Here is a 21,781-nt window from a genome sequence, read left to right as displayed (position 1 = left end):
AGGTTAAAGGGGTTATACGGTTAATAAAAACTCATCCCCGAGAAGTGTCTGATCGCGGGGGCCCGACTGTTGGGCACCCCCCCCCCCCCCCCCCCGATCTTCAGAACGAGGTCTTTCTCTTAATATTGAGTGATCCATCCTCCACCTTCCGAGAAGTACAGTCTTGGCAGTGACGAACGCTCTGCCAATCACTGGCTGAGGATTGACATTGCTGTGGCTGGGGATTGGCTGAATGGGCAACCACTGCCAACCTTGTCTCTTTGGGCTATTTGTGGTGTTTACGGTTTGTGGGTACTAAGAGCAATAGTGTGTAGTTGAATTTTCTACAGTAACTATATCAAGATTCATCAGGATCATTTTGAAATGAAGTTGAGCATAGCTGTTATGGCTTCTGTCATGAATATGATGTAAGGAAGATCACATGTATAGTATTTTTTTTTTCTTTTTAAACATTTTTATTTATTATTTTTCTTCCATTTAGCATGGTGCTGACATTAATGCCAAAGATATGTTGAAGATGACTGCTCTCCACTGGGCGACCGAGCACAATCACCAGGAAGTAGTAGAGCTTCTAATAAAATATGGGGCAGATGTACATAGTCAGAGCAAGTTTTGTAAAACTGCATTTGATATCTCTGTGGATAATGGAAATGAAGATCTTGCAGAAATACTCCAGGTGGGTTGCATTTATTTATTTGTGTGTTTAACTTCTTGGGGAGGGAGGGTGTATGCATACGCCCTCGCGTCCCATGACTTAAGGGCAGAGGGCTTATCCATACGCCCTCCGTATTTCCGCCTAGGCAATGCCCTTCCCATGTTGGTGATTTGCCGCGATCCGGGCCAATCGGGTCACTGGTGACCCCGATCGCCTGGAAAATAAGAATGATCGGAGCTCCGACCATCCTAAAGGACAGGAGCGAGGTGATAGTGTTGCCACCCCCTCCTATCCCCTGCCATTGGTCCATCAGGCTAACGACCAATGGCAGGAGGGAGGCAGGGGGATTAGAGTTAATTTGCCCCTCTCTGCCCACCGATCGAAGTCTGGGCAGAGCAGGGGGGAACACAGGCGGCGAGGGGGGAGCATGGCCGGCTTACCCAGACCGGCTGAGGCGGCATCCTGGAGCAGCAGCAGGAGGAGTTCGGCGTGGAGAAGGCTGCAGTGAAGATCGCGGTAAGTGATCTTCTCTGTGGCCTTCTAAAATCTACAAAACTACAACTCCCAGCAGCATGCCAAAGGCTGTCTGGGGATGTTGAGAGTTGTAGTTTTGCAACATCTGGAGGGTCACAGTTTGGAGACCACTATATGGTGGTCTCCAAACTGTAGCCCTCCAGATATTGCAAAAGTACAATTCCCAGCATGGCCAGACAGTCAGGGATGCTGGGCATGTAGTTCTGCAATATCTGGCCCTTCATATGTTGCAGAACTACAACTCCAAGCATGCCTGGACAGTCTGGGCATGCTTGAAGTTGTAGTTTTGCAGCATCAGTGTTTTGCAACGGCAGTGTTTCCTAAACGGAGCCTCCAGCTGTTGCAAAACCACAACTCTCAGTATTGCCGGACAGCCATAGACTGTCCTGGCAGCCTGGGGGTCTTGCAACAGCTGTAGGCACCCTGTTTGGGAAACACTGCTTTAATGTTTGGTGGAGACAAGCCCCATCCTTGTATCGGGGGTCTGCCCCTATTGCAAATTCCTTATTTAGGCCTCAAATGCGCATGGCGCTCTCTCACTTAAGAGCACTGTCGTATTTCAAGGCAACAGTTTAGGGCCACATATGGGGCATTTCCGTACTCAGGAGAAATTTAGACAGTTACAAATTTTGGGGGGATTTTTCTCCTTTTACTCTATGAAATTGGGGCCTACACCAGCATGTTAGTGTAAAAAAATAAAAATTTCTCTATAGGCTCCATTGGGGGACAGAGACCGTGGGTGTATGCTGCTGTCTCTAGGAGGTGTGACACTATGGTAATAAAAAAAAGTCTGCTCCTCCCAGCAGGATATACCCGCCTCCAGGCCCTGAGCTAATCAGTTTTAGCTTAGTGTCTTGCAGGAGGTGGACATGGTCTGAAATTCTCCAGACCAGGTCTTCTGATTTATTGTTTTCCTAGTATAGGGACGTGTTAGTTTTTTATTCCTTTTTCTTTCATGTTTTCAGGTGGGGACTCAGGGACTCCGTTTCAGTTTCCCCATTGCGAGTAAGGGGGCACAGACATTGCGTATATGCGCTGGGTTGGTACGCCTGGGTTGGTACCTCATGGGTCCGTGTCCCCCTATTCCCCTGCTCGCCTCGCTCGCGCATGGTAGCTAGGCGTGATGCAGGCGACAAAAAGCTGACTGAAGACTTCACGGAAGACTCCATTAGGTAAGTTCTTCTGACTGAGGTAAGTACATTTCCCTTTTCTCCCTTAGGTGCGGAATTGCAAACTCTGGAGACCCTCAGTTTTTGGCACACCTTTTCAGGTTTATGGGGCTGGCTTATACTGGGGCTTGACTTTTATTCTGGGGCAAGCAGTGGCATCTTAGGGGCCATGCATTCTGTTTACACTGTGTGAATGTATTTTTACTGCTTCACTGTGTGTGTGTGTGTGTGTGTGTTTTTTTTACTGTGCGGCTATGACTGCGGCACCTTATATGCGGCTGACAGCCGCGGCGCTCGTTCTGGCCGGGAGCTCTGAGCGCCGGCTTACTTTAGTTTTCTCCGGCAGCCGCTGCCGGCGTTTGGTCCGCCCGCTCCCTCCCCCCCGAGTGCATATGCGGCTGACATGTACGCTCAGGACAAGGAGTGGGCGCCATTACAGCTTCTTCTCCGCTCTTCTCATAGCTCCGCCCCCTGGGCTGTCAGAGCTCCCTAGAGGCGCGAAGTGGCCTCCAATCAGCACCGTGGGCGCGAATTTCAGTAGGGGCCAATCGGTTAGTACCTCTGCCTCAGGCACGCCCCTCTCTGGCTATTGGCTGGCCCGTTTTACACTCTAGCTGCACGGAGCCAAATTCTCCTCTCTGCAGCTGCCAGGGGACACAGACTAGGGTGAGAAAGTTCCTGTCTTTTTCTCATTATGTCCGTACCCAGAGCTGTTCCTCCCTCTTAACAGAAAACTGGAATGTCGGTGTCTTATTTTGTCTGTAAGCACTGTAATGCTAAGATGCCTGGCTCTACTGAGCCCACTTGCTCTGCCTGCTCCACTGCTCCCCCAGACCCCCTGGTACCCCCGGATGCCCTTTCGGTTCCGTTGGATTCAGCCGCCCCTCCAGCCCGGGTTTCTTCTCTGACCCAGTATATGGCTGACTTGACTCAAGTCTCCCGTTCGGTGGCTGAGTCCTCCCGGGAAGTGGCATCAGCCTTGAAGGGGTTTGCCCTGCGCCGGCCCGCTCCTCTTCCCCACATACTTCACGCTCTCGCAAGCGTACTAGGGGTGCCTCGTCCGACTCTTCCATTGAGCCTTCAGATAGGCGTGGACGCTCCCCCCGTGGGTCCCGCCCCTCCCTGTCATCTGGTCACTAACGTCGCTCCTCCAGAGGACGTTCTCGGAGTCGCCGCTCTGCCACGCCACGTACCCGGTCAGGGTCACCACCCTCCAGGACTGCCTCCACTTGTTCACATTCTCTTGGTGAACTGGCTGACGAGGTTTCCGAATCGGCATCTGACTCAGAGGACCGCTCGGGTACAGTTGAAACGGTGACAGTTCACTTAGTGGACCCAGGATCTTCGGATGCAACTCCTGAAGTATCCTTTCATCGTGCTAAGCCAGCACCTCAAAGGTTCAGCTCTCATGCTGACTTTGAAGCCATTTTGGAATCTGCATGGAAACATCCAGACAAGAGGTTCCCGGGAATAAAGATGATTCAAGACCGTTATCCATTTGACAAGGATCTTGTCACTAAGGTGGTTTCCCCTCCTTCAGTGGATCCACCAATCTCCCGAATCTCTAAGGGTACTACACTGCCACTGCGGCTGCCTTCAAGGATTCCACGGACAAGAAGGTGGAGTTCTTAGCGAAGTTTGCCTCTGAAGTAGCTGGCTCTTCGCTTCTTCCCATCTTCGCCTCGACATGGGCGTGCAAGGCCCTATCGTAGTGGTGCCTAAAACTCCCTCAGGGTGTCCTAGCGGGATCCCCCCAGAGGATCTGTCTGCTCTGGCTCTCCAATGCTCTAAAGCTGGGGAATTTCTGTGCACAGCTTCCATGCAGTCAGCCCGTTGTTCTGCTTTTGCTGTGGATCACCTAGCTGCTGTCCGCCGTTCTATGTGGCTTAAAGCTTGGAATGCGGATGCCGCTTCCAAAAGGTCTCTCACTGAGCTTCCTTTTACGGGTGGCCGTCTTTTTGGCAAGCGCCTTGACTATATTATATCTGAGGCGACGGGGAGGGGGGGGGGGTGGAAGAGTTCCTTGTTGCCTCAAAATAAGGCGCGCTCCACTTCCCAAAGGAAGTCCTCTTCCTTTCGGTCCTTTCGGACCCTTGGCCCAGCAAGGGGTCTGAGCAGGCGCCTTCGTGGGACAAGAAGGCTCCCTCGTTCCGGGCGCGCCCGTCTTGGAAGTCGGACACCAACCGTTCCGGCCGGTTTGCAGCCAAATCGGGCAACCGAAAACCCACTTCCGCATGAAGTGAAGCCCCCACCCGCAGTTTTTTCTCAGGTGGGAGGTCGTCTCTTACTTTTTCGAGACTTCTGGGCCACACACATTCAGGACTTCAGGGTCAGGGACGTGGTGTCCAACGGTTACCGAATCGAATTCGCCTCCCTCCCGAGGGATCGCTTTTTTCGATCCCGGGCCCCCGTTCTCCTTCCCTGGCGAAGCAATTTCGAGAGGCTCTCCAGTCTCTGCTTCTCCAGGGGGTTATCGTTCCCATTCCTCCAGGGGAATGTTTTCGGGGTTTCTATTGCAATCTTTTTGTGGTCCCCAAGAAGGACGGTTCTGTACGACCAATCCTAGACCTCAAGCGTCTCAACCGTCATCTTCTCATCCGCCACTTCCGAATGGAATCTCTCCGTTCGGTAGTGGCATCCCTAGAACAAGGGTAGTTTCTTTCTTCGGTGGACATCAAGGATGCCTACCTCCATGTGCCAATATTTCCAGGCCATCATCGGTACCTCTGCTTTGCGGTTCCGGAGGGGCATTTTCAATTCGTAGCCCTCCCCTTTGGCCTGGCCACGGCTCCTCGGCTCTTTCCCAAGATCCTTGCGCCAGTGATGGCCCTGTTGCGGTCGAGGGGAGTCTCGGTGATACCCTACCTGGACGACCTTCTCATCAAGGCTCCCACCAGAGCCCAGACTCTGGAGAATGTGGATGTCACTCTTCACACTCTGGATCGCTTCGGGTGGATGGTCAACCGGGACAAGTCAGTCCTCTCTCCCACCCAGTCTCTGATTTTCTTGGGACTTCACTTCAACACTGCCTCTGCCCGAATTTGCCTTCTGCTGGACAAACGTCTGACTCTTATGTCAGGAGTCCGCTCCCTTCGGGCTCAGGTCATAATTTCCATCCGCACTTGTATGAAAGTCCTGGGTCGGATGGTGGCGGCCATGGAGGCCGTACCCTTTGCCCAGTTTCTTTACTGCCCTCTTCAGCTGGCGATTCTCTCTCGATGGGACAGATCTCCTCTGTCCCTCAATTGCAAGATTGTTCTCCCTCACAGGATCTGTCAGTCTCTGCTCTGGTGGCTCCGCTCCCCCCTTCTTCTTCAGGGGAGGTCATTTCTTCCCCTTCACTGGCAGGTAGTTACAATGGATGCCAGTCTGTCGGGCTGGGGCGGTGTGTTCAGGGCTTGGACGGTTCAGGGACTCTGGTCTCCCCGAGAAGCCCTTCTTCCGATAAACATATATTCTTCTTTGTCTTTTTCATTGGGAGTCCTGGCTTCGGTCCCGTCCTGTCCGCGTCCAGTCGGACAATGCCACGGCCGTGGCGTACGTAAATCGCCAAGGCAGCTCTCGCAGCTCGGCAGCCATGGCCGAGGTGACAAAGATTCTCATCTGGGCTGAAAGCAAGGTTCCAGCCATTTCGTCGATTTATATTCCGGGGGTCTGCCACCTCTTGGGCATACCAGACGTGGACCTCTTCACGTCTCGGCACAATCGGAAGATCGTTCCTTTTGTGTCCAAGTCCCGGGACCCTCAGGCTCTAGCCGTGGACACCCTAGTGATTCCTTGGGCAGGGTTTGCCCCTACCCTACTGTTCCCTCCCCTTCCGCTCCTTCCCAGAGTTCTGAGGAAGCTCAAAGCGGAGGACGTTTCCGCCATTCTGGTAGCTTCAGATTGGCCCCGAAGGTCGTGGTACGCCGACATAGTCAGGCTCCCGGACGACGCTCCGCTGTGCCTTCTGCTTTGTCCGGACCTGCTCTCACAGGGTCCTCTTTGCCACCCCAATTTACAGTCGCGGCATTTGACGGCGTGGCGGTTGAGACCGCAGTTTATAGGGCCCGCGGGTTCTCTTCCCAAGTCATTCACACCATGCTCGGGGCTCATAAGCCCTCCTCGGCAAAAATTTAACACCGTACTTGGCGGTCTTATTTTCGCTGGTGTAAAGCTCAGGTCCTGTCTCCTGTGACTTTCTCGGTTCCCCGTCTTCTCTCCTTTTTGCAGTCGGGTTTGGAACTGGGGTTGTCTCTCAGTTCCCTTAAGGGTCAGGTTTTAGCCTTTTTCTATTCTTTTTCCAGCGTCCTCTGGATTCTAATTCTCATGTCCGGACCTTCCGTCAAGGAGTGGCGCATGCTGTCCCTCCTTACCGGTCACCCTCTCCCCCTTGGGACTTGAATCTGGTTCTGAATGCCCTCCAGGGTGCACCCCTTGAGCCCCTTAGAGACGTGTCTCTGCGCCTCCTTTCTTGGAAGGTGGCGTTTCTTGTTGCTATCACCTCCATCCTGAGGGTGTCTGAATTCTCAGTTTCTGGTGGTCCACCAGGACAAGGTTGTTTTCCGGCCAGATCCTTCCTTTTTACCTAAGGTGGTTTCGACTTTTCATCTCAATGAGGACATTGTCCTCCCGTCTTTTTGTCCCGCTCCTTCTCATCCTAAGGAGCATTTACTCCACAAACTGTATGTGGTTCGGGCTGTTAGGTCCTATCTCTCTATTACTTCTTCGTTTCGTCAGTGTGATTCCTTTTTCGTCCTCACGGAAGGTCATCGTAAGGGACAACCTGCTTCCAAGGCCACCATTTCTCGGTGGATTCGGTCTGCCATTTAGGAAGCCTATCGCTGTAAAGGGAAGATTCCTTCCTTCAGGGTTGTGGCTCATTCTACCCGTTCTGCTGGGCCATCCTGGGCTCTCCAGAACAGAGCCTCGGCCTCGCAGATTTGCAAGGCGGCTACCCGATAGTCTTTGCACACTTTCTCGAGGTTCTACCGGGTTCATACCTTCGCATCGGCTGATGCTAGTCTGGGCCATAAAGTGTTGCAGCAGTGGAATGGCCGTCTGCCTGACTGCTTATCTGCCCACCCAAGGGACGGCTTTCGTACATGCCACGGTCTGTGTCCCCCCAATGGAGCCGATAGAGAAAAGGAAACATTTTTTTTATTTACCGTAAAATCTCTTTCTCGGAGGATCCATTGGGGGAACCAGCTCCCACCCTTTTTTGGGGTTTTCTTCGGTTCTCCGTCCGAGGGTGTGTTCAGTTGTATTTTTTCTTCTGGTTCTCGGACAGTTTGGGTCTTCTTTGACCTGTCGGTCCTCTTCTATTGCTCTGGAACTAAAACTGATTAGCTCAGGGCCTGGAGGCAGGTATATCCTGCTGGGAGGTGCCGACTTTTTTTATTACCATAGTGTCACACCTCCTAGAGACAGCAGCATACACCCACGGTCTGTGTCCCCCAATGGATGCTCCGAGAAAGAGATTTTACGGTAAGTAAATAAAAAATCTCCTTTTTTACACTAACATGCTGGTGTTGCCCCATACTTTTCATTTTCACAAGAGGTAAAAGGAGAAAAAGACCCCCAAAATTTCTAACGCAATTTCTCCGGAGTACGGAAATACCCCATATGTGGACGTAAAGTGCTCTGCGGACGCACAACAAGGTTCAGGAGTGAGAGAGCGCCGTGTACATCTGAGGCCTGAATTGGTGATTTGCACAGAGGTGGCTGATCGTTACAACGGTTCTGACATGAACGCAAAAAAAAACACCCACATGTGACCCCATTTTGGAAACTACACCCCTCACGGAATGTAACAAGGGGGGGTATAGTGAGCCTTAACAACCCACAGGTCTTTGACAAATTTCCGTTAAAGTTGGACATAAAAATAAATATTATTTTTTTTCCCCTGAAATGCTGGTGTTACCCCAAATCTTTCATTTTCACAAGGGGTTATAGGAAAAAAGTCCCACACAATTCGTAACCCCATTTCTTGTGAGGATATAAATACCCCATATATGGATGTAAAGTGCTCTGCGGGCGAACTACAATGCAACAAGGGGTGCAGTGAGCATTTACGCCCCACAGGTGTCTGACAGATTTTTTGAACAGTCGTCCGTGAAAATGAAAAATGTAATTTTTCATTTGCACAGCCCACTGTTCCAAAGATCTGTCAGACACCTGTGGAGCTTAAATGCTCACTGCACCCCTTATTAAATTCTGTAGTTTCCAAAATAGTATGCCATGTGGTTTTTTTCTTTACTATTCTGGCATCATGGGGCTTCCTAAATGCGACATGCCCCCAAAAACTATTTCAGCAAAATTCGCTCTCCAAAAGCCAAATGTCACTCCTTCCCTTCTGAGCCCTCTAGTGCTCCCACAGAGCACTTTACATCCACATATGAGGTATTTCCTTACTCGAGAGAAATGGGGTTACAAGTTTTGTGGGGCTTTTTCTCCTTGTGAAAGTGAAAAGCTTGTGGTAACACCAGCATTTTAGTGTCTAAAAATCTAATTTTTCATTTTCACGTCTCACTTTAATGAAAGTTCGTCAATCACCTGTGGGGTGTTAAGGCTCACTGTACCCCTTGTTACATTCCTTGAGGGGTCTAGTTTCCAAAATAGTATGCCATGTAGGTTTTTTTGTGCTGTTCTGGCACCATAGGGGCTTCCTAAATGTGACATGCCCCCCAAAAACAATTTCAGCAAAATTTGCTTTCCAAAAGCCAAATGCGACTCCTTCTTCTCTTCTGAGCATTGTAGTTCGCCCGCAGAGTATTTTAGGTCCTATTATGGGGTATTTCCATACTCAGAAGAGATGGGGTTACTAATTTTGGGGGGAATTTTCTCCCATTACCCTTTGTAAAAATGGTACATTTGGGGGGAAAAACTGCACTTTAGTGAAAACATTTTGTTTTTTCATTAACACATCTGACTTTAACGAAAAGTTGAGGGGTGTAGTTTCCAAAATAGTATGCCATGTGTTTTTTATTTTTATTTTTTTATTTATTTATTTTTATTTATTTTTTTGCGGTTCTGGCACCATAGGGGCTTCCTAATTGTGACATGCCCACCAAAAACAATTTCAGAAAAATTCACTCTCCAAAATCCCATTGTTGCTCCTTCCCTTCTGAGCCCTCTACTGCGCCCGCCGAACACTTGACATACACATATGAGGTATTTCCTTACTAGAGAGAAATTGAGTTACAAATTTTGGGGCACTGTTTCTCCTATTACCCCTTGTAAAAATTCAAAAACTGGGTCTACAAGAACATGCGCATGTAAAAAATGAAGATTTTAGAATTTTCTCCCTCACTTTGCAAACTTTATGATGAAAATATGAAGTAGACATATTGTATTTGTGAATCAATATATAATTTATTTGGAATGTTTATTTTCCTTACAAGCAGAGATCTTCAAAGTTAGAAAAATGCAAAATTTTAAATTTTTTCATCAAATTTTGGAATTTTTCACCAAGAAATGATGCAAGTATCGACAATAATTTACCACTAACATGAATATTAGAATATGTCACGAAAAAACAATCTCTGAATCAGAATGAAAGGTAAAAGCATCCCAGAGTTATTAATGCTTAAAGTGACAGTGGTCAGAATTGCAAAAAAATGCTCCCGTCTTTAGGGTTATAATGAGCTCCGTCCCCGAGGGGTTAAAATTTATGCCATTCACTGTACAGTAAAAATATCAATATAAATTTCCTGGGTTAGTATGATTACAGCGGTACCAATCTTAAAAATTATTATTTATTTATTTTTTTTGCATTTTTATAAATTAAAATGTCACATTCCAACTTTTATTTATTTATTTTGCTATCATTCTTTGTACATACAACCTTTAATTGCTACATTTTCCATTTTTTTGGGATGTGAATGAACAAAATGCTTCCATTTGCATGTTTTTTTATTTTATTTATTTTACATTTATTTTATTTTTTTAAACATTTTTAGAATCCATTCACACGTGCGTATTGAAGTCAATGGGCGGCAAAATCAGCTGAAGCATATCTACAGAAAATATGCACATGTGAACGTACCCTAAGGGTACGTTCCCACCTGGCGTATACGCAGTGCAAAATCTGCAGCAGCAGCGGGAAATACGCTGCGTATCCCTCGCTCCCCATACACAATCACAGCGGCACACGGCTCCGCCTACAAAACTCGCTACACACATAGGGCTGCCACCGGAAAGCCTTTTGTGTATGGTGAGCGAGGGTACGCGGCATATTTCCCGCTGCTGCTGCAGATTTTGTGCAGTGTGAAATACGTTGCATATACGCCAGGTGGGAAAGTACCCTAAGGGTGCGTTCACACGTGCATATTTTCTGCTGCAAATTTTTCTGCCCATTGACTTCAGTGGCAGCAAAATCTACTAAAGCAAATCTGCTCGTGTGAATGAGCCCTAAGGGTACGTTCACACATGCGTATTTTTGTTGCAGATCTGCTGCAGGTTTTACCACCCATTGAAGTGAATGGGTAGCAAAATCTGCAGCCGCAGTTCTGCAGCAAAAATACGCACGTGTGAACTTACCCACTGGGTATGTTCACACGTGCGTATTTTTGCTGCAGATCTATTGCAGATTTGCTGCTGTAGATTTTCTTTCCATTGACTTCAGTGGGCAGCAAAATCTGTTGAAGCAAATCTGCAGCAGAAAATGCGCACATGTGAACGTAGGCTAAGTATCTACTTGTTTTTTTTTTTTGTTTGGGGGGGGGGGGGGGGAAACGCCAAGAAAAAACGCCAATTCTGCCGCAAGGCGCTTTTTCGGCCAAAAACCGCTGCGGCCAGATGTTAGCTGTAAATCAATGAGAAATCGCTAAATTCTTATTCCACATGTCGTTTTTTTTTTTCACTTTGGCGTTTTTGTTGATCCTTTTGGTGTTTTTTCACTCTTTTTTTTTTTTTTTTTTTTGGGTGTTTTTCAGCTCCTTTGGCGGTTTTCCAAAATCGCAGCATGTTGAGCCACTGGCGATTTTTTATTTTTTTTATTTATTTATTTTTTTTTTTTTTTTTTTGTCAATCGTAACATTTTTCTCCCATAGGAGCCTATGGGAGTAAAAAAATACCAAGAAAAACTATTTGTTTTAACTTTGGCATTTTTGCAGGCGGTTTTTATTCTTTTTTTGGACTTTATCGAGATACCTTTTTTTTTTTTATAAAATTTCGTAGGGTACTAATAAAAAAAAATTATAATAATTCCACCGCTGCCCCATTGCCTCCCCCATCCCCGGTGTTATAATTACCTGTTCCCGGGGGTCCGCGATCCTTCTGGCTCCTTCGGCGTCCTGCGCTTTCACTGTGCGTACTGATGGTGACGTCACGTTGGCGATGTCACTTGTAATTACGCAGCGCACAGCAACAGCACAGGAGCCAGAAGGATTGCGGACCCCCGGGAACAGGTAATTATAACACCGGGGATGGGGGGAGGCAATGGGGGGGGGGCCGCGGGACATTATGTCCAAAATCGCGATTATTGGCCGAAAATATCGGACAAACCGATAATCGGTCGATCCCTAGTACTAATTGACAGATCGCCTGTTGCGCGATCTTCCTGTATAATGTATAGATGCAGCCAGCCGCTCTTCCACAGTCCCCTCCACTGACGTGTGTATATATAAACCTATTCATATTTCCCGCAGAGAGCTGTGATTGGCCAGATGGTTCCAGCCAATCACAACTCTCTGTGGGAAATATGAATAGGTGTATATATACACGTCTGTTCAGGGGATCATAGAAGAGCGGCTGCATCTATACATTATACAGGAGGATCACAGTGGGTGTCAGGAGTGACATCGGCTGTGATCTTTCCTTAACTGCAGGTACTACTACTCCCAACATGGAGCACACTCTGCTCCATGCTGGGAGCTGTAGTTCCTGCATTAATAGACAGAACGCAACAGGTGTCAGAAATTACACTCGCTGCGATCTGTGTATTAATGCAGGTACTACAGCTCCCAGCATAGAGCAGAGTGTGCTCCATGTTGGGAGTAGTAGTACCTGCAGGTAAGAACAGATCACAGCGGGTATCACTACGGACACCCGCTGCGATTGTCCTGTCTATAGCAGAGATGCAGATCGGCTTTCTCCAGGTAATTGCCGATACCGATAATGCCCAAAATCGTGATTATCTGCCGATAATATCGACCAAACTGATAATCTGTCGATTCCTACTGTATAGAGCCACTCTGCATCTCAGCTATATTATGGACGATCGTATTGGGTGTCATGACTGACACCCGGGGCGATATGTCTATTAATACAGGTACTACTACTCCCATCATGGAACAATCTGTTCCATGCTGGGAGTGGTACTATTACCTAAAAAATGTAAAAAAAAAAAAAAAATTTAGAAAAAAAGTGAAAAACACGCACTTTCTTAAAGCTAGAGCAGGGGGAGAGAGCAGGTACACGCCCTCCCTCCCAGAGGAAATCATCCCTGGCCCATGCACTTTGTCATCCTCCCCAGCTCTGTCTTCTTCTTTCTCCAGTGCAGACCTGCGTCCTCTGAAGGCAGAGCAGCGGGAGGGGAGATTAGGAGCTGTGTACATCCTCTCTCCCCGGCTCTGCCTTCTTTTCCCCGTGGAAATTTGTGTCCTCTGAAGGCTCCTGCTGTGATTTCCACCCCTTATCCCCAGCCCGTGCAGTATGTCCCCCTTCACACATACAAGGTAATTGCCGATACCGATAATGCCCAAAATCGCGATTATCGGCCATACCGATAATCGGTCGATCCCTAGTGTTGCTGGTAGATGATGGGGGTGCTACTGCTGGGGGGGGGAGGTTCTGGTGGATGATGAGGCTGCCCTGGCGGTAGCATCCCAATCATCCAACCACTCCCCCCCCCCCCCCCCCCCCCCCCCCCCCCAGCAGTAGCAACACCCCCCCCCCCCTACCCATTTCCCCCTACCTCCCTGATGTGGTATTATCCTATTATCCTCTGCAATGTAGGAAGCCGGCTTATGATATCGGAAGGAAGATGTAAGTAATTGCGCTGAGCACAGTTCGCCCGGTCTGTAGAGCAGCAGTTAGGCTTGTGGATTGGCGTCCTCGTGGTGTGAATAGCGCGCTATTCAATAGTGGTCCGCAAGTTAGGGTCCTGCAGCGCTTGCAAGGTGGTATCTGCTGATACAATGGCTGATGATACTGAGAGATAGGTATGGCAATAATGATATGAAGTCATCTACAAGGTACCGTCCTTAACATTATAACTATCTGTAATAACCGGCACGCTCCATACTGAAGCAATTGTTACAACTGTATTGCACTTGAAAGCACTTGAGCCCATTTATCATACATTATAGATACTTTGTCTCCACCTTGCTGCTACTATAAGCGCACAGACTCTATTTGATGGACAGCTCTAATCAATGTAGCTGGTGAATCAAACCACAACTACTGTACTGACTTTAGACATTGGCTGATAAATATATTAATATTTTAAAAGGACTTTTATGTACATTATCATTTATTATTTTATATGAGATGGTTGGCTAATTTTTTTCATTTTAATCAGCACATTTTTGATATTTCTATCAAACACCTGGGCAAGGGCCCTTCCCAGATGTTTTACTATTATCTTTACTAATAAATGTATATGATTATTTAAGCTTCTCTTTCTGCAGGTATTTATTTTTTATTATTTATTATTCATTATTTATATCCTTTTACCTAGGTATATTTAACCATTATTATTAATATTTATTCATATTTTTTGTGATTTAACCTCCCTGTCTACCCATTCTCTATTCTTTGCTATCTTTATATTTCTAACTACCCTTTGAGGACCAGTTATATAATTCTCTTGGTTATATAAGTTTCTGTAGATTTTTTGGTCTTGGGGTTATTAGACCATACCGGTTAACCTCAGGATAGAATATTGATTGAGCTGCACTACCTTTAATTTTACTATATTTATCATACTATCACAGGGAGTTGATAAATTTGAAGCACATAAGCAAAACAAAAAAAAAGTTGCAGCTGAGACTTTTGTGTGCGTTTTGTACTCCAGATCAGACCTGGATCTGACTTGTTACTTTTTGTAAGGGGTTTGCGACTTTTGCACATTATATATTCATGACCACTGCAAAGTGAAAACTTAAATTTGCTTGGGTAAAGCTGTTTGTAACTTTTTTCTTACCCACAAAAGTTGCACAAAAAAAGTACTAAGGCGCTTAGACATTTTGTGTTCCCTTAGTAAGCAACAACAACATAAAAAGGTTCTAAATACCTTTATATACGGTATGTCCCCCATTATATTTTTTCTTATTTTAAAACACTTCCTGCAGTCAAGAGTTGTTCAGTAATATAAACAAAACTAACATTTGCCACATGTGCAAGTTTATTTGATTTTCTACAGGTCCTAAAACATAGGGTTATGTCCAAGTACAGGTATATTTCATTTGTTGTTGTTTTTTTTAAACAAAATTAATTTGTATTTATTTATTTTTTTTAGATTGCAATGCAGAACCAAATTAATACAAATCCTGAGAGCCCAGACACTGTAACAATACATACAGCTACACCACAGTTTTTCATTGGACCTGGAGGAGTAGTAAACTTAACTGGTAAGACAAAGACAATACTATTTTATTATCACTGTCTTAAGCTGGCCATACATTTTACATCTTGTTGACTGAATGTTCGTCCCTGTATCTTTGCTCATCCTCCCATACACATTCACATTCTGCTTGGCCAAGCATGCATGTTTTCCGAATAGAGAGAGTTTGTTCCTGAGAACAAAGGGGTCGGGCTTGGTATAATTCCAGAGATGCCACCATACGCATTAGGTGGTAAGTAATTTGGCTTATTCAGCTTTAACCTCTTAATACGGAATGCCTTACATGTATGGTATTCTGTTAACTCCCCTATCAGTGTCATCTGCGGTGGGAGCTGGCTGCACATTACTGGGTTCCAGCCACAAATGTCAGAACCAGAGCTGCACTCCAATTCTGTCAGTTTACCCTTTAGATGCTGCGATCAATGTGAACTCAGCATCTAACAGGGTGAAAGAGTAAGGGAGCTCCCACTCTTCCTTATCAGCACCCTGCAAAGGGATTGCAGGAAGCTAATTGTAGCCATTGCAAACAGAAGCCTGAGGACACCTCCAGTCTGCCTGCTACTGAAGCTGTATATACAATAACCCCAATGGGTAACTGATCCCACGCTAGCTGAGAATAGCAAACAAGAGAGGAGAATGCGTATATAGATCAGATTATCTTTATTAAATACAAAAAAACATAAAAAATCCCACAAGGGGTAAAAAGGATAGAAAATACAATGATGCAAATAGTCACCATGGACCAGACTAAGAAGCGAAAGACACAGGAAGTTAAAGACACAGGAAAAATTCACATATAATAAAGTGCAAGGGAAGGCATGTTATGAACATTCCCTGATATTTGGGGATAAGCCCATAATACACACTACAATACAATATAGTAATCACTCCATAAATATGAAAGAATATAAATACAAAGTTGTATATAAAGGGGTATAGAGCCACAGTGGGACGGAGTGCACCTGAGTAGCCACACACTCAACCCAAGGTTTCGTAACAGTGATATAAAAGAAGGTGTTTTAGGCCACACCCCGGTTGAAGCAGTAGAAAAACGTTGGGTTGAGTGTGTGGCTACTCAGATGCACTCCGTCCCACTGTGGCTCTATACCCCTTTATATACAACTTTGTATTTATATTCTTTCATATTTATGGAGTGATTACTACATTGTATTGTAGTGTGTATTATGGGCTTAGCCCCAAATATCAGGGATTGTTCATAACATGCCTTCCCTTGCACTTTATTATATATGAATTTTTCCTGTGTCTTTAGCTTCTTAGTCTGGTCCATGGTGACTATTTGAATAATTGTTTTTTCTATCCTTTTTACCCCTTGTGGGCTTTGTAATGTTTTTTGTATTTAATAAAGATAATGTTTGATCTATATATGCATTCTCCTCTCTTGTTTGCTACTGAAGCTGATCAAGGTCTGTCTGAGGCAGTCTGATCAGCCGTGCCTGTGCAGTATAGATTTGTACTGCGGTGTATTACAATGTCAAGTCCTCCAGTGCGACAATAAAAAATGTGAAAGAACTAAAATCAAAATACACTATTTCCTTTCCCCCGTTACACATAATATCTTAACAAAAAAAAATGTGTATCTACCTATCTATCATATAATATTTGGTATCGCCACATTCTAAGCATATTACCGCATGATGTGACACACGCCAGATAAAAAAAGTGGGGCTTTGTCATTACGCCCTTATGGACCGCAGGTTTTTTCATTTTTGCACTTTTGTATTTTCCACCTCACCTTCAAAAATCAGAACACTTTCAATTTTGCACCTACAGACCCATATGAGGGCTTGTTTTTTGTGCCAACAATTTTACTTTGTAATGACCCCACAAAATCTACAGCGAAACCAGAAAAAAAGTATTTCTCGATTGGCTCCATTGGGGGACACAGACCGTGGGTATATGCTGCTGTTACTAGGAGGCTTGACACTAGGCAACAAGAAAAGTCAGCCCCTCCCAGCAGGATATACCCGCCCACAGGCACCTGAGCTAATCAGTTTTAGCTTAGTGTCAGTAGGAGGCAGACACAGGTCTGGAGCTCCAGAACTGGTCGCTTATTTTTTCTTATTTTTTAGATTAGGGATGTATAGTTAGAATTTTCTCTCCCTTTTATTTCTTTTTTCAGGTGGGGTCACTGTTTCCCCATTTGCGAAGAAGGGGCACAGACATCGAGTCATGTACTGTCAACCCCTTCTTGACAGTACATGACTCGACGCCTGGGGTTGTACCTCTGGGTCCGGGTCCGCCTACCTTCCCTGCTCGTCTCAGTTTCAGCCTGACATGATGCAGGTGTTTAATAGCGGACTGAAAACTTCATTAGGTAAGTTTTCTAAGGACAAAGGTGAGTATTCTCTCACTTTTCTTTCAGGTTTTCCAGGATTCTCAACCTCTGTAGACCCCCTATTTGGAGCCCACTCTTTGTTTGATTTATTTATTTATTCATTCTATGGATAGCCCCTGCTCAGCCATTCTGAATGTTGGGAACAATTCAGTGGGATTCAGCAGGACTGTTTTATAGGTTTTTTTTCTCATTTCACACAGTATATTTCGGCGCCTGCCTGGTGTGCATGCGCTGGCATTTTCAATTCGGCCGTATCTTTATGTGATGCGACCGGAGTGCCAGAGTTTCTTTACTCTGTCGGCAGCGCTGTTCGTGTGCGGCGGACTGTTCTCCTTTCCTGGCCTCACTCTCCTCTGGCTCATCTCCAGAGTCCGGAAGCAGGAATAGGCGCTCTCCTCATAGGTATCGCCCCTCTTCCCCGGCATCCCGAATCCGCCCCTCTTCTAAGGGCCTCTCTCCTGGTCGCTGTACTAGGTCTCCAGATGTGCGTACTAGGTCCGTTTCACCTTCATCCAAGGCTGCCTCCACCCACTTCCACTCTCCTGGGGAACTGAAAGATGAGGCTTCAGGTTCTGCCGCTGACTCAGAGGACCGAACCGACATGGTAGACAACTTGGTATCGGCCATAAGGGACACCTTTCACCTAGAGGACCCAGGAACTTTGGACACAGCTCCAGAAGGTTCCTTTCACCGCTCCTGTCTCTCGTCTAAGGTTTTCAGCTCTCGTGCTGAATTTGACACCTTACTGGAACCAGCTTGGAAGCATCCCGACAAGCGCTTTCAAGGGACTAAGAAGGTTCAGGCACAAATTTATTTTGCCCAGGACCTCGTTGCAAGGTGGACATCTCCACCATCTGTGCATCCTCATGTTTCCCCCCTGTCAAATGCGACTACTCTGCCCTTGACAGATGCAGCTTCCTTTAAGGATCTGGCAGACAAGAGGATTGAAAATCTCAACTCCGCCCCCATGGAGGATTTGGCGGATCTGGCATTTCAACTCTCCAATGCTGGAGACTATTTGTGCTCTGCTTCTATGCAGTCAGCCCGTTGTATGGCTTTTGCCACAAGTAATCTGGTGGCACTTCGTCGTCCCATGTGGCTAAAGGCCTGGGACGCTGATGCCGCTTCCAAGAAATTTCTTATGGAGCTTCCCTTTACTGGGTCTCGTCTGTTTGGAAAATGCCTGGATGAGATTATCTCAGAGGCGACTGGAGGTAAGAGTTCTTTATTACAACAGAATAAGTCTTGCAGTATCGACTCTATCTCTCTTTGCCTGCGCCATTGGAAACACCTTCTCTAGGACTGTCCTGTTCATGTCCAGTCGGACAACTCCACACTGTGGCGTATATCAGTTGCCAAGGCGGCACGCGCAGCGATGGCCGAGGTCTCCAAGATCATTCTCTGGGCGGAGCTCCGTCTCCTCCATCTCAGCGTATCACATACCAGGAGTGAAAAATTGCGAGGCAGACTTTCTCAGTCGCTCCTTGGCCGACCCCGGCGAGTGGTCTCTTCATCCAGAGGCGGTTGCAGAAATCTGCAACCTCTGGGGCACGCCGGACATGGACCTATTTGCGTCCTGCCACAACTAGAAAGTCCCTCGCTTTGTGGCGAAGTCCCGGGATCCCTTGGCCCTAGCTGTGGACGCCCTGGTGATTCCCTGGTCGCCCTTTGCCCTCCCCTATCTCTTCCCTCCTCTTCCTCTGCTTCCCAGGGTCCTGAGGAAGCTCAAAGCGTAGACATGGTTCGTCTAGTGGACGACGTGCCACTTTGCCTCCCATTTTGTCCAGACCTTCTTTCTCGGTCCTCTTTGCCACCCCAATTGACAGTCGCTGCATTTGAAGGAGTGGCAGTTGAGACTGCGGTTCTGAGAGCCAAAGGTTTCTCTCCCCAAGTGGTTCGCACTATGATTAGGGCATGTAAGTCCTCTTCTGTGAAGATTTACCACTGTACTTGGCGGTCTTATTTTAGTTGGTGTGAATCTCTCACTCCTTTTCTCCAGTTGCGTTTTCTCTCCCACGACTTCTTTCCTTTTTACAGGGGCTGAAACAACGTTTGGCTCTCAGTTCCCTTAAGGGACAAGTTTAGGCTCTTTCCATTCTCTTTCAACGTCCCCTGGCGTCCGATCCTCCTATCCAGACTTTTCTACAAGGTGTGGCTGGTGTGGCTCATGCTGCTCCGCCTTACAGATCACCTACTCCCCCTTGGGATCTGAATCTGGTTCTCTGTGCCCTGCAGGGTACTCCTTTCGAACCTCTCTGGCACGTTCCTCTTTGTCTCCTTTCCTGGAAAGTAGCTTTACTTATTGTGGTCACTTCTATTAGGAGGGTTTCGGAGCTGACAGCCCTATCCTGCCGCTCCTAAATGAGGACATCATCCTTCAGTCTTTTTGTCCTGCTCTGTCTCATCCCAAGCGGCCACTTGGTCTTTTTTACACACATTTACAAAATTCTACCAGGTACATACCTTTTGGATCTGCGGATGCTAGTCTGGGTCGCAAGGTGTTGCAGGCGGCTGTGATCCAGCCTTCCACCTAATTGGGAATCTTTTACCCACCCTGGGGACTGCTTTGGTAGGTCTGTGTCCCCAATGGAGCCGACCGAGAAAAGTATATTTTTATGCTTACCGTAAAATCTTTCTCGGATGATCCATTGGGGGACACAGCACCCACCCATTTATTCTGGTGTTCCTGGTGTGGTTACCTGTCTGGGGGTGTTGTTCAGTAAATTTTTTATTCTGTTTTTTCTTGCCGGTCAGTCCTCTCCTACTTCTCTGGGACTAAACTGATTAGCTCAGGTGCCTGTGGGTGTGTATATCCTGCTGGGAGGGGCCAACTTTTCTTGTTGCCTAGTGTCAAGCCTCCTAGTGACAGCAGCATATACCCACGGTCTCCCAATGGATCCTTTAAGAAAGATTTTACGGTAAGCATAAAAATCTACTTTTGTGGGGCAAAACTGGAAAAAAAAACACCATTTTGTAACTTTTGGGGGCTTCTTATTCTATGCAGTGCACTTTTCTGTAAAAATGACACTATCTTTATTCTCTAGGTTCACACAGTTACAAGAATACCTAATTTATACTGGTTTTATTTTACTACTTTACTATGCCATTGAATTAGTATGTTTAAAATTGTCATCTTCTGATCCCTATAACTTTATTTTTCCATATACTGTCTTCAGAAAATTTGTATTTTTTGGGTATACAAGTGACCAAAAATACACAATTTTGGACTTTGGAAGTTTTTTTTATGCGTATGCCATTGACTGTGTGGTTAACGAACGCAACAGTATCCCATATGTTTGTTACATTTTGCGATTTCACTGCAGCGGTCCCAAACAGCCCGCTGAGTTAACCAGCATGTGTTTTCTCCCCTTTTAGATGGCTTGATATCTGGTATTAGCCACGGGTCCTGGTTGTTTATAGCAACCAAGACCCACCGGGTATGAAGCGCGCTCAGCCCCTGAGCGGGCTTCACATAATGGGAGCCAGCAGTGGACGTAAATGTACGTCCATTGTCGTTAAAGGGGTTATCCACCACTATGCACAGTATAGGGAATAAGTGTCTGATCGCTGGGGGTTCTATCGTTAGCACCCCGGCTCCCACCTTACAAGAGTTAGCGGCTGCTGCTTCTCACTAGAGGAGTCCAGCCCCAACCCTCGTTCTGCCAATCGCCTATACAGTGGTCCCTCAACATACGATGGTAATTCGTTCCAAACGAGCCATCGTTTGTCGAATCCATCGTATGTTGAGGGATTCGTGCAATGTAAAGTATAGGAAGCTGTACTCGCCTGTCCCCACCGCTCGAAATGGTGTCCCCGGGCCTCCGCTGGGCTCTCCGCTGTCTTCTCCGGTCCTCTGCTGTCTTCTCCGGTCCTCCGCTGTCTTCTCCGGTCCTCTGCTGTCTTCTCCGGTCCTCTGCTTTCTTCCGCAAGGCCTTACTGGGCCTGCGTAGCGACGTCATTACGCCGCTGCGTACGCCATTCCTATTGGATGACATGCGCAGCAGCGTATTGACGTCATCGGAGAGGGCCGAGAAGACACCGGAAGACCAGCACTGGACCCGGAGGACATCCCGGAGCATCGTGGAGGGGTAAGTAATACTTACCGCACCACACGGGAAACATTAAGCTGCTATCCGGCAGCAGCTTAAGCATTTTGCGCTGCCAGATAGCACTTAATGCGATGGCCCCGACATAAAAAAGCATTGTATGTCGATGCTGACATCGACATGCGATGGCCTCTGCGAGGCCATCGTATGTCGATTTCATCATATGTCGGGGCCATCGTAGGTCGGGGGGTCACTGTAGTTGTAGTGGAACAAATTGAGAGTGTTTGCTGCTATATGGAGTGTATACGTAGTAGTTCTGGTATTTAACCAGTAAATTGATCAGAAAACCACCAAAAATTTTACTTATACTATTGGTACTAGAAATTGGTTTATTGTTCCGTACTGATGTCTGTAAAAAATGGTTTGTATGTGTCTTGAAACTGGATATGCCCTTTGCTAAATGCTTTTACATTT

General features: G+C 46.7%; 2 protein-coding genes across 8 annotated transcripts in view; one reads left to right on the top strand and one right to left on the bottom strand.

Annotated features, from left to right (window-relative positions):
* GABPB1 (GA binding protein transcription factor subunit beta 1) overlaps window positions 1-21,781 on the top strand; it is a 113,660-nt gene that overhangs the window by 35,196 nt on the left and 56,683 nt on the right. For all 6 annotated transcript variants that reach the window (XR_008892481.1, XR_008892482.1, XM_056572189.1 and 3 more), the window contains exons 4-5: window positions 482-676; window positions 14,801-14,912. Coding sequence is in view for 4 of the 6 variants with exons in the window: in XM_056572189.1 (XP_056428164.1) it covers window positions 482-676; window positions 14,801-14,912 (307 nt within the window). In the remaining 2 variants the exon portion in view is untranslated. The remainder of the gene's footprint in view (window positions 1-481; window positions 677-14,800; window positions 14,913-21,781) is intronic.
* USP8 (ubiquitin specific peptidase 8) overlaps window positions 1-21,781 on the bottom strand; it is a 163,051-nt gene that overhangs the window by 128,562 nt on the left and 12,708 nt on the right. The gene's annotated exons all lie outside the window — the stretch shown is intronic.

Source organism: Hyla sarda, chromosome 4 (assembly GCF_029499605.1).
Source record: "Hyla sarda isolate aHylSar1 chromosome 4, aHylSar1.hap1, whole genome shotgun sequence".
Lineage (NCBI taxonomy): Eukaryota > Metazoa > Chordata > Amphibia > Anura > Hylidae > Hyla > Hyla sarda.
Note: the sequence above shows the minus strand (reverse complement) of the source record. Positions and strands in the feature narration are given on the sequence as shown.